An 11820-nucleotide genomic window follows, 5' to 3' on the forward strand; every position below is an offset into this window, starting at 1 on the left:
CTTGAAGTGGTTATTTCATTTCTAAAAATATAGAAATAATGTTACAAACTTTGTTACTGAATAAGTCGCACCCCAATCAATCCTTACTGTTGTGCCATTTATGGTTATAATATCGTCGATTCGTTTGGTCGTCGTTATGGCTAAATGGACTAATTCGCTACTACACTGTTAATTGCAAGAAAGAAAAAACGAATCGCACGAATAATTACATCAATATTTCAAATGTGATTGATTTGGTTTTTACATTGCGCATACTGCGTTATCGTTGACTCGCTATATCATCACCTCCGATGGTCCTTCATTCCTTATCGCTCATGTATTACACATTGGGAAACATACACTTTACACGCGGCGGCAAATGGGACATACCACGTTCTCCCATGCACAGCTTGCGAATGAATATGTTACACGAAAAATAGGAGTAAAACATATGTACTTCTAAATATTCAGTTCATTTCGCTTCATTTTTAACCCTACATTGTCTTATGTTATTAGTAAGGAAGGTTGTGGTAGAGATGTTTAATGTTTTGTTTAAGAAAATCTTTTCCTCTAGAGTAAATGTGTCTTAACAAGTCTAAAAATATGTTCTTTTACTCTAAAAGAAATCGATACAAAGCATTTCAGAATGAGCAGTCGTCAACATATTTGCAAAGCAAATAAATAAAAGCACGCGAAACGAAACAACTAACGATAATTTTCAAAAAAAAAACAAAGAGCAAATAATCATGCAACTAACGAAACGGATTCAACAACTAATAAGCTACTCGGGACAAAAGCGAATAAAAAAAGCCTACACTACAAGACAATAATAACGAAAAAGAAATAAAGTTGACCAAAATCTCTTTTAATAATTCATTCTTTTCCAAACTAACACATAAAAACCTCTTCGCTTTACAAGTGTTTTTTTTTTGTTTGCTTTTGTTTTCTTACATGACCCAACTGCACTTCCGTGCGTAGAAGTACAACATCAGGTTAAATGAGCTATTAGCGACGACAGAAACAAACTTTAATACAATCTTGTGCACTCTCTTGGGACCAATTGGCTTTACTCCTCCCACACACTCGAATCTTAATCTTTTTCTCCATTAAAATTACCTATCCAGAAGCCTAATGTCTAAAAATTACACTTCAAATTTACACGCACGAACGACACGTGTTTGTTGCCTTTGCACGTATCAGCTGGATACACCACGTATCCTCCCTGCTCCGCTATTCTTACCACTAGTGAGCCAGCCGACAATTGAAGTAGAAATATTTTCAAAATAAAACATTCTTGTACGTAATCTGGGCGTACGGTGAAACAAAGGATACCTTCTGCTACTTAAATATACATTCTGCGAATAGTAGTGATTGATTTGAATTCATCTAACATAACAAAACATATGTATAATAATACAATAATATTACTATTAAATATATACGGTCTTTACAGTTTCCTTCTAAGTATTAATATACATTTGTTCCTTCTTGACTAACCGTCTTGTTGGGGTAGTGAAACTACCCTTGAACGCACCGCACAAACGAATACGGTTTCAGTTGTGTACCGATTCGATTGGGCATTCACGAGTCTGCTAGAGTGTCGTAATTGCAAGTATGTATGTTTGTAATCATTGCTTAGTCTCATCATGCTCCGGTTGCGAGCAGAAGCATTGTAAGTCTTAGTTCACCTCAACAAAACACATCGCCGGTGTTCGAGAGCAAAAGCTCAACTAGAACAATTGTTTGTTACTTTTCGTGCACTGGCTTTTACAGAAATGTTTTTTGTTTTGTGTACGAAAAAGCAAAAGGAATAGAAGAAAAATCATATTACAAAAACGGCTGGGAAACATATCTAACAAAGTCACCAAAACTGATGCCAGTGCACTGATTAAATCGTGTGTGTTTTTTTTACAGTAACATACAGTCCGATAGCCGATTCAGGCAGATAGTTTCCCATCTAGCGAAATGATTGAATAGGAATATTTTGCTAGTTAGCAAACTATCCAACCACATCGGGCCATGGTATTGCGTTGGGTTGGTTGAGGTTCTGCATTTATATACGTATGGTTGTGAGTTTGTGTGTGTGTAAGCACCTTTATGTTCATCCTCGGAACCCAGCGGAGATCGATCCTTAGACTTGTACACGCCGATCCAGCTGCTTTACCCTTGCGGGTAGGCCCGATTAGAACATTAAAGGCTATTGCGTTTCGTCCACTATCAGCATTATCTGGTGCGTCGGTTCCTGCGTACTGCGGACACACTCGTTCTGATGCGTTATCCAGTCTTTCCGTTGACAGAACGTCGAGCAGTAGGGCGTCCTTCGGCACAGGGAACATTCGGCCAAGGCTTCACGGTTACAGTTGGCGCACTAGTGCGGGAGGGGAAAAATAGGAAATTAGTATCGCGGAGAACTTCCCTCGACTAAAACGCACGGTGCACACCTTCTTGTTTGCATGTATCGATCCCGGCGGAATGCAGTTGCTGTTTATGCTTTGCTCCTGTTCGAGTTGCGTCACCGTCAGTATTGCGGCATCCCGTTCGCGCTGCATACACTCCAGCTGGCGGTTGTGCATCTCTTGCGTTTCCACAATGCATTTCCGCATTTCTTGCACCATTTTCGTCAGCTGAGTGCAGAATGATTTCATCCGTTCGAAAGGTAAGTTCGCTTCAGCTAATACTGGAATAAAAAAAAGTGAGAAATATTGTTTACTACTTTAGTGAATTGCTAAGTTTAGTTCAGAAATTTCTGTTCAATTTGACTTTATGGAGGACCTGTCTTGTTTAAAAAAATACTATTTATCTTGGAGTCAACGGGGACACGATCTGCTGTCTTGGGACATTGCCCACACAGAAAATGTTATACGAATAATAATTCAACGAAGCAGAAATTGTATCAGCGTTCTTAGTTCAACTCCAAAACAGATACAAAAGAAGCTTTCACTGGTCTGTGAACCAAAATCCAAAGGTAGTATAATGGCTCATCAGATAAGAAGATTTGCGTTTCATCGTTCGTTCCATCAATATATATAAGAAGAATAGACAAACTTTAATAATAATATGGTAAAGGTGTAGCATGCAACACCAAGCTTACATTGCGTCTGTTGGTCCACGAATTCCGTCGTCGAGTCAATACCCTCCGTTAACGTCTGCCACGGTTCCTCTTTGGTGGTGATCAATTCGTTCTGCAGCTCCTGCTGTTGTTCCTGCTGGACAACCTTCACGGTCGTGGTGGTCGTTGTGGTGCTCGTGTTGTTGGTGATGATGGGTGTTGCATTTATGGTGGCGGTCGCTTGATGTATCTGCTGCCTGGTGGCCGCATGCACTTGGGCAGCCTGCACCGCTACCTGCTGCTGATTAGTTATGGCGGAATTGTTTGTGGTGGTCGTACTATTGCTATTGATGATGGCATTATTCGCGTTCGCGCTGGGTGTATTGTTACTGTTCACAACGGTGCCCGATGTGCTGGTGGCGTTCCCACCGGCCGACGTTGTCGTACCACTCGTCACCACGATGCGCTTCTTCTTATCCAGCTGTGGCGATTCGTGTTCGCTTTGGTTCCTTCGTCGGCGCTTGTAAGGTGTGAACAGCCGCACTGGTCCAGTTGCCGCTAGAAAGGTGAAAAAGAACGATGTAGTAGTAGCACAATTAACACAACAAACTATTCAGACGGTGTAAGAGGTGGTACACTCACTTTCGCCCGACTCGTCGTCACAACACGCAGAACAGGTGCAGCTCGTTGCGTGCGGCGTCAGGATACCCTCGTCAATGAGCGTCTGCAGGCTACGCCCACCGTACCGTATCGATCGTTTCCAGTCTTTGCTTGAACCACGGCCACAAATGTTTTCGAACTCACTCGGCGTGTACCAACCGTCCTTATGCTTGATGCATTTCCCCCGTCCACCGGAACCAAGCCGGCTTTTGTACAGCTCGCCAGTCGTGGTTTTACAACGCACCTGCAGTATCTCCACATTGGCCAAATGGTTCGCCAGCGCACTGTTACCACCCTCGACCCGATACTCCTGCGTACTTTGTTGCTGTGAGCCTTGCTGGGAATTGTTCTGCGATTGACCACTTTCCACCAGGCCCGAATCATCCTGCTGCTGGTTGTTGGTGTCGGATGAGCTCTGCTGCTGTATAACGATATGTGCCTGTTTCAGTTCATTGCCCAAGTCTCCAACCACCGTACTGCTCGAGACGAAACCATTGTTGTCGACGCAAATCATTGGTTTGAAGTGTTGTATCTGTTCCGTGGTGAGCACGTTGAAGGTCGCTCCACCGATTAGCGTACCGACCGGAAGGGATACTGGCACCTGCACTACGGTATTGCCCTGCTGTACGTCGGTGGTGGTCACTAGCCGGGTTCGAGGTGGTAATGCAACCTAAAAGAGGAGAAGAAACATTAGTTTTGTTAGTAGTTCACGACGGTTCTTAGTTGTATTCCTGCAGATAGTGCTTATTTACTCCAAAATGGAAATCTGTACTTTAATTACTTTATAAGGATTTTTGTGAACTTTCACTTATAATACAGAGTTTTGCGATAGATAGGCCATATATTAATGTACATATGCCTTATTATACATTCCATTCACTAAATTGTGCACGTGATTCGATATTCATTTTTTGGTGATTCAGTACAGTGGTGTGTATTTCACTATCGATCTTCCTGTTATCGGTTTATTCGCTTGTGCGATTCAGTTAGTTGGACATGCCATATTTAACCTATTGTAAAACCCTGGACTGCTTCTTTTAGGACAACATTACTTTAGAAGCCTTTTTCAATGTACAAAAATTGTAATTACGGTTTATAAATTAATTTCCATCAGCATTGGAGACTAATTTATACCAATCTCATTAGTTTAATTTAAAGTTTCAGTTATCATAGAATATCTATACCTAATGGAAATTTGTAACAGCTTTTCTAATTGTGATGCGTCTAGAACCTTAAAATACTTCGATGTACACAATCATTCGGCGGGCATTGCCGGCACAATTGTACGTGCCCATAGTAAAGCCCTTTTTGCTGCAACTGTATCCACATGAGCGGGGTTGAGGGGACTCGGTATATCAGCGTCCAATATCTATTTCAATCGAATTCGAACGAAACTACAGCACTGCGCATGTATGCCTTCTCCGCGTACATCCGAGCGCCATTGCTCTTGCCACCGTCAGGATGGCGGGGCCCATCCGGATAGGGGAGATAAATTGCTTGGAAGTGAAAGTAACCCAGCCTTTCGCCACACGTCCACCAACGGTGGTGGAAGAAAAATAGACTTATCCGAATGTTCGCATCCGTATCGAGAACGAGTTAAAAATGAAAGCCATCGCAAAAGTGCTCAGAGTCCGCTGTTGGCTCTTCCTCTTTCATTGAAGGCAACAACGGCTCGAAAATAGCTGTCGAATGCTGACGGTGACGGTTCTTCGCGCATCAGCACGCGCGTCCGTTTGCAAGGCAAGCCTTGACTGAGCCCGAAAATGTGCTCCACTTTCGTTCACCTTCCTTGGGTTTCGTCGTCGGCCACGCTGACCTTTAACATTTGCTTCGTGACCGCGTAGGATCGCCGAGATAGGCTGATTCATCCACGATCGACGACGACGTCCGGTGTGGACCGGTGTGTACAAATTTGGTGCGAATGCCGCTTCGCTGGTGCACGACGCTTTACGCAAACGGCCACACGTTGTCTGTGGCGCAAGCCACGTGCACATGTGCGTATGGTACGCGAAGATGTTCGCTGCCTTGCCTATCGCAACTGTGCACGAATGTATATCGGCGAATCGTGGAGGGCAATCTATGTGGCCCGAACCGGGGATGAGTTCGCGTTCTTCGTGCGATCAGCTGGAACCCCTTGTGTGCGTGTGTATGTATGTGTGTGTGTATATATACATATACGGGAGGCATATCTTGAACAGCCGAGTGAACACATGGACGCGCCCGATGACGACTACGACGACGAAGCTGCGTTGTCTTTGCGGCCGATTGTACGGACACAACAACCGAGCAGCCCCCTCTCCTCATCCCGGATGTTCCATACTGTGTTCCAGCCCCGAAGGCCACAGCGAATTTTTCGGTCTAGCCTCAAAAGGTGCTGTCGAGCCCAAAAGCTTTCAGAGCATGCCCTGCCAGTTTTTGCCAGACCCGGTCGGACAGGTGTGTTGTCGTCGCGTCGTGAAGAGGGAGCGTTAATGCACATCCGTCCACTGGTTTGCCGCGAAGGGTTGAACGCAATAAGGGATGGGGGAGGAAAATCTTGACGCACACGGGAGGCCACCGAAGGCGATAATAATAAAAGCAAAAAAGGGAAAAAACGTAAACAATCCCACCGACAGCCGCCCGAAAAACGGAACGGAACCCATCTGGCAGAGAGTAACTCACGACGCTCAAAAATCATGCGACTAGAGCATCGACGTTCGTGAGACTAGTCGAAGTTAGTCGCATGATTTTTCCGAAAAAAACCGAAGCAACCCGAACGTTTGACCTCGCGCGATCCGATGGTCGATCCGATCGCGATCCGAATATTGCTCGAATGATTTAGATCCCGAACCATTGGGATCCGAAAATTGCTCGCATGATTGAGATCCCGATCGTTCGACGCTCGCCACTGCTGCACACTATTGTACGCGCACGTTTGACCGCACCAATACGGTTCAATTTCGGTTTCGCTTTTACCGTTTCTTTCGCAGCGTTCTTTAGCGGAAGGGGGGGTCCAGCTCTTCCATTGCGTGGCGATATTTCACACAGAAAAAGCCATTCATTTTCGGCATTTTCGGCATATTCGGATCCATTTTGATCACTAATCACTATAATAACACAACATCTTTATCAGTTTAAAACCCCGGACATGCACATATCTCACTTTTTATATCTATATTTCACCAAACTGTTAGGAACACTTGAATGTACCGGCATGCGAATCGTGTTGTAAGTGTCGTTCTTCTAGTCTGAATCTATCGCGTTAAAATCGTTCCCGCACTTATACCACAAACCAATCCTTCGTTTCCGATGCAACACACAACTTCTTCTTTCATTTTTTAGATCTTTGCTCAAAATGACACGATCGTGTGGAACAAAAGGAAAAAAATGTTCGAGAATGTGCTCGGATCGTTCGGACTGGCTAATTTTGCACTAACACATATATAGAAGTGCTCACCGCGGCTCCCGAGCGGCCGAAAGCGCTCAATTAGAGCGAGAGGAAACGATGAAAAAACGAGAGGTCAATATGAAAAAGTCGGTTTTTGCCAGATGGGAACGAACAACCCATCTGGCAGAGAGTAACTCACGACGCTCAAAAATCATGCGACTAGAGCATCGACGTTCGTGAGACTAGTCGAAGTTAGTCGCATGATTTTTCCGAAAAAAACCGAAGCAACCCGAACGTTTGACCTCGCGCGATCCGATGGTCGATCCGATCGCGATCCGAATATTGCTCGAATGATTTAGATCCCGAACCATTGGGATCCGAAAATTGCTCGCATGATTGAGATCCCGATCGTTCGACGCTCGCCACTGCTGCACACTATTGTACGCGCACGTTTGACCGCACCAATACGGTTCAATTTCGGTTTCGCTTTTACCGTTTCTTTCGCAGCGTTCTTTAGCGGAAGGGGGGGTCCAGCTCTTCCATTGCGTGGCGATATTTCACACAGAAAAAGCCATTCATTTTCGGCATTTTCGGCATATTCGGATCCATTTTGATCACTAATCACTATAATAACACAACATCTTTATCAGTTTAAAACCCCGGACATGCACATATCTCACTTTTTATATCTATATTTCACCAAACTGTTAGGAACACTTGAATGTACCGGCATGCGAATCGTGTTGTAAGTGTCGTTCTTCTAGTCTGAATCTATCGCGTTAAAATCGTTCCCGCACTTATACCACAAACCAATCCTTCGTTTCCGATGCAACACACAACTTCTTCTTTCATTTTTTAGATCTTTGCTCAAAATGACACGATCGTGTGGAACAAAAGGAAAAAAATGTTCGAGAATGTGCTCGGATCGTTCGGACTGGCTAATTTTGCACTAACACATATATAGAAGTGCTCACCGCGGCTCCCGAGCGGCCGAAAGCGCTCAATTAGAGCGAGAGGAAACGATGAAAAAACGAGAGGTCAATATGAAAAAGTCGGTTTTTGCCAGATGGGAAGGCAGAGAAGCGAAATCCGACCGACCCGACCCGACCACAATTTCACGACCATTTCCGAACGGCCAAGCCCACCGACGCGGATACCAAGAACTCCGCGAGCCCGGGTGGGGTGAGTTGGAACATCATCACCGCGCTAGGGGGTGAAACGTGAAAGAAGACGCGGCGAAACCAAAAAAAAAAGAACACACGAACGTCAAGCATTATACGAAACGCTCCAGAATGCATTCGAGACGGTCGTCGAATGGTGCGCCGCGACCATCCAGCGAGCTGTGCTGTCCCGACAGATCTTCGACAGAGACCGATCATCAGTCATCTGGAAAGGGTACAGCAGCATCATTTCGACCTCGTGTGCGCTGGTTTTGACTTGCTGTCCTCATTCAGCTCTAGCGAACGGAGGAACACAGTGGGAACGATAATAACCACCGACGATCTTTTTAAAGTTGCTTCAATCCTGGAGCTTTTCGCTTTGTTTCGTGCGCTCTAGCACACGTTTTAGCGTAACTTCCAAGTGCTGGCATGCGTTTGTTTGCGCATTCTGTTGTCGACTTTCATCAATAGTCAATGATGCTCTGTACAACAGGAGAGTGGGAGTCAATTGCCCTGACCGTTTCAGCCTGAAAAGATACCTAAAACACACCAAAGAAATATGTCAACTAAATAAAGTGACATTTAAAGCTTTGCATCGCATTTAGCCAGATTCCATTGCTATAGCAACTGTTGATAGGAGGCATTGCATACGGAAAAAGGGTCTTATCGTTGGTGTTGGTGGAGAGCTGATGGCAGATGTTGCTTGACAAGGTGCAAGGTTCGGTTCGTGGCACTTTTGATAATGTTGCTCCCCCATTTTGCTGGAGGCAATCACTTCAAGTACGGGAAAAATTATACTCCCTTGTGCGCACACGCATATTGCACACATACAACCCATGCGCAACCAAGGGTTGCTCTCTGGGATGGCTTTGTTTTCACGCAAATTTTACAACTGGCTTTTTCGGGCTAGCGTCAAATAAAAGCGTATTAAACGTTACCATGATGTTGGGAATGCATCTTAGGCCCAACATTTTTGGGCCTTATTGGAATATTGGATGCAAGAGAAAGGAACTGCGGGAAGTCAAAGCCTCTGCTTGCTCTCATTCCACATTTTATAGTCTTTTTGGTTCATGTCTCTATTCTGTCTACGACCCACAACATTGTGACTTGCGTCACGTAGTGTGGTGATAAAACTGCGAACCGTGGTAGGAAAGATTACATTGGCGTTGTCCCTCGGGGCACAGCAAATCCGCGACCAGCGCATTGTTGCCGCTTCCATTGCCGACTGTGCCCGGGTCCAACGGTAGGGAAATGTCGATGCCGTGTCCCCAAAGGAAAGACCAAAAAGAAAAATAGTCCGCCGCGATAGGAAAACGACGGACGCACGACGATCGCGAACATTACGATACGACCGCGTTTCGATGCTGCTGATGTGTCACACGACCGAAGAGGTATTGCGTGCGTGGGCGTGTGTGTGTGTGTGTGTTCGTTTTTCGCGTTTTCTTCCCACTGATGTTGAATATGCTACGGCTAGAGAGCGGCGGGCAGAGATTTGACCGACATTTTCGTACTGCGTTCCCGCTATACGTTCGGCGTAACTCCGTCCGGTCCGATCGATCTCGGCCCGATCGGGCGGCATGGTCGGTCGGTTTTTTTGTGTTGTTGTTTTTATATCTCCTCGTTGTCAATGCAATCGGATCGGATCTGGTGGGGTTAGGGCGCGGAACAGATGATTTCTGGACTGCTGTTGTTGTGTTGTGCCATGAAAGCACGGGGACCAAGTTTTTGGGCAGAATACTGCAACGTTTAAGGCACATCCTTGGAGGACAAATGTCCTAGGTGTGGATTTTTGACACAATTTAGCACTAACCTACTACCATGGCAACGGGTCCATGGAGCGCACAGCATTCCTAGATGTTCACACTAGTGTTTTCACAACGCACAAAGCATAACAAACAGCTGTCAAACGTCAAACAGCAACAACAACACAACAACGCACTGTTGTCCTACGTTTATCGACTTTTTCACCATCCTCGCGCTTTTTCCTACCCCATGCAAGGGTGGTAAATTAGCAGGTGGACCAGGAGAAAGGCACGGGACATGCATAGCACCGTACGCAACCTGCATGCAACTGCACGGGTTTGCAGCATCTGCACTGATCGCCTTATACATTACCTCTTCACCGTTGTCTAGCTTGACGTGTTCCTCGGCTTCGTCCGAAAGTTCCGGAATCTCCGAATCCATTGAGCGCTGCCTTTCCGGGGGTGGACGGGGACGGCGATGGGTTTGATTACAGCTAGCGCGCGGCAAGGACAATCAAAAACCTGCGAAGGATGATGGTGTCGCCGAATGTCCGCCTGCCCGTTGCGTTCGGTGTTACGACGACCGACCGATGATGATGACAGAAACCGAAAGCCTCACAGAAGTCCTGAATCGGTTCCGATCCCCTCGGACTCGGGCAGATATTTTCACGCGGAATTTGTTACCGTCCTCGGCGTTGATGCCAACGAGGGGGGCCAACAACACAAAGCGACAGACGACGACGACGGCTACGGGATAGAGATTGTGGAGTTTTCTCCTCAGTGTGCGCCTGCCTGCCAACTGCTGTTGCTGTTGCTGCTGCTGCTGCTGCTGCTGCTGCTACTGCCGCCTGGTGGAGTTCTCGTTAGCTGGGGCGCGTGCGTATGTGTATGCGTATGGGAACGGAAACCAAAAAAAGGGTTTTCCTTTCCGTGGGGGAGACGGTTGCGCCCTCCGTTGGGGATGCCGAGAAGGAGCGGCCACAGGGTACAGGTGCGGATTGCTGTTGCTGAGATGTGGTGTGTTGTTTTGCTGCGCCCTCAGCGGAGCGACAATCGTCCGAATCGACCAACCGACGACCGATAATCGCGCTGCTACGAATGCCAACGACGAACGAGCGAGCGAACGCGCGCGCGGTATTTCCAACACACAAATTCGGTTTTTCTGCCTTTTGCCCGATCTGTACCGTGGTACGGCTGTGTGCGTGTCGATGCGTGCGTGCGTGTATGTATGTTCGGACGGTGCGCGCTCTCTCCCGATGCTGGCGCGTGGACAATCGTGCGGCGGGCAAAAACACCAAACCGGAGTAGGCTTTACCAGCGGACGCTTCACAGCATTCACCGGTGCGCTGGGCAGTCGGGATAAAGGCGATTTTGTAACGGGAAAGTATCACGAGTTTCACGGGGTCCCACTCCCCGGTGGTGTTCGCGCACGACGCTCAAACGCTCACTTGTCAAAACCACAAGGAAACGATTCCGGAGGCGCTAGGGTACGCACAACGAAAGGATTACGAGACCTTTATCAGAATGAAGTTCGAAACGGCGGAACACTAGACGCACGGTTTTCAACCTTATTCACAATGCACTTATCGGAACAATGCACATTTGAAACATTCCCATTCACCGTGGCGCAGAGATGCCCGTCAAAGCAAATGCTACGCTAATGCTGCTGTTTGTGTTGCCTGCGCCTTTTCACGCTAAACGTAATAATTGCACATACACACCCATGCAAGCGGACACATCAGAATGTCGCACAGTGGTCGGGCGCCAGTTAAAAATATTGTAAATGTTTTCAGTCACTAAAATAATTAAAATGGAATGCTGATGTGTTGATGAACATGATAATGTTTAGTCATGTTGATGTGT

At 46.4% G+C, this 11820-nt stretch overlaps 1 protein-coding gene across 1 annotated transcript; it reads right to left on the reverse strand.

Moving 5' to 3' along the window:
- Nucleotides 1-1988: 1988 nt before the first annotated feature.
- Nucleotides 1989-10609, reverse strand: LOC128301938 (deformed epidermal autoregulatory factor 1). Its single transcript, XM_053038619.1, has 5 exons — nucleotides 10331-10609; nucleotides 3671-4358; nucleotides 3071-3586; nucleotides 2421-2656; nucleotides 1989-2347 (listed from the first exon to the last, which is right to left on the reverse strand). Exons 1-5 carry the CDS (start codon nucleotides 10397-10399, stop codon nucleotides 2177-2179), a joined length of 1680 nt encoding a protein of 559 aa, XP_052894579.1. The 5' UTR covers nucleotides 10400-10609; the 3' UTR covers nucleotides 1989-2176.
- Between the last annotated feature and the right edge of the window lie 1211 nt (nucleotides 10610-11820).

This window comes from Anopheles moucheti, chromosome 3 (assembly GCF_943734755.1).
Source record: "Anopheles moucheti chromosome 3, idAnoMoucSN_F20_07, whole genome shotgun sequence".
NCBI classification, from domain to species: domain Eukaryota; kingdom Metazoa; phylum Arthropoda; class Insecta; order Diptera; family Culicidae; genus Anopheles; species Anopheles moucheti.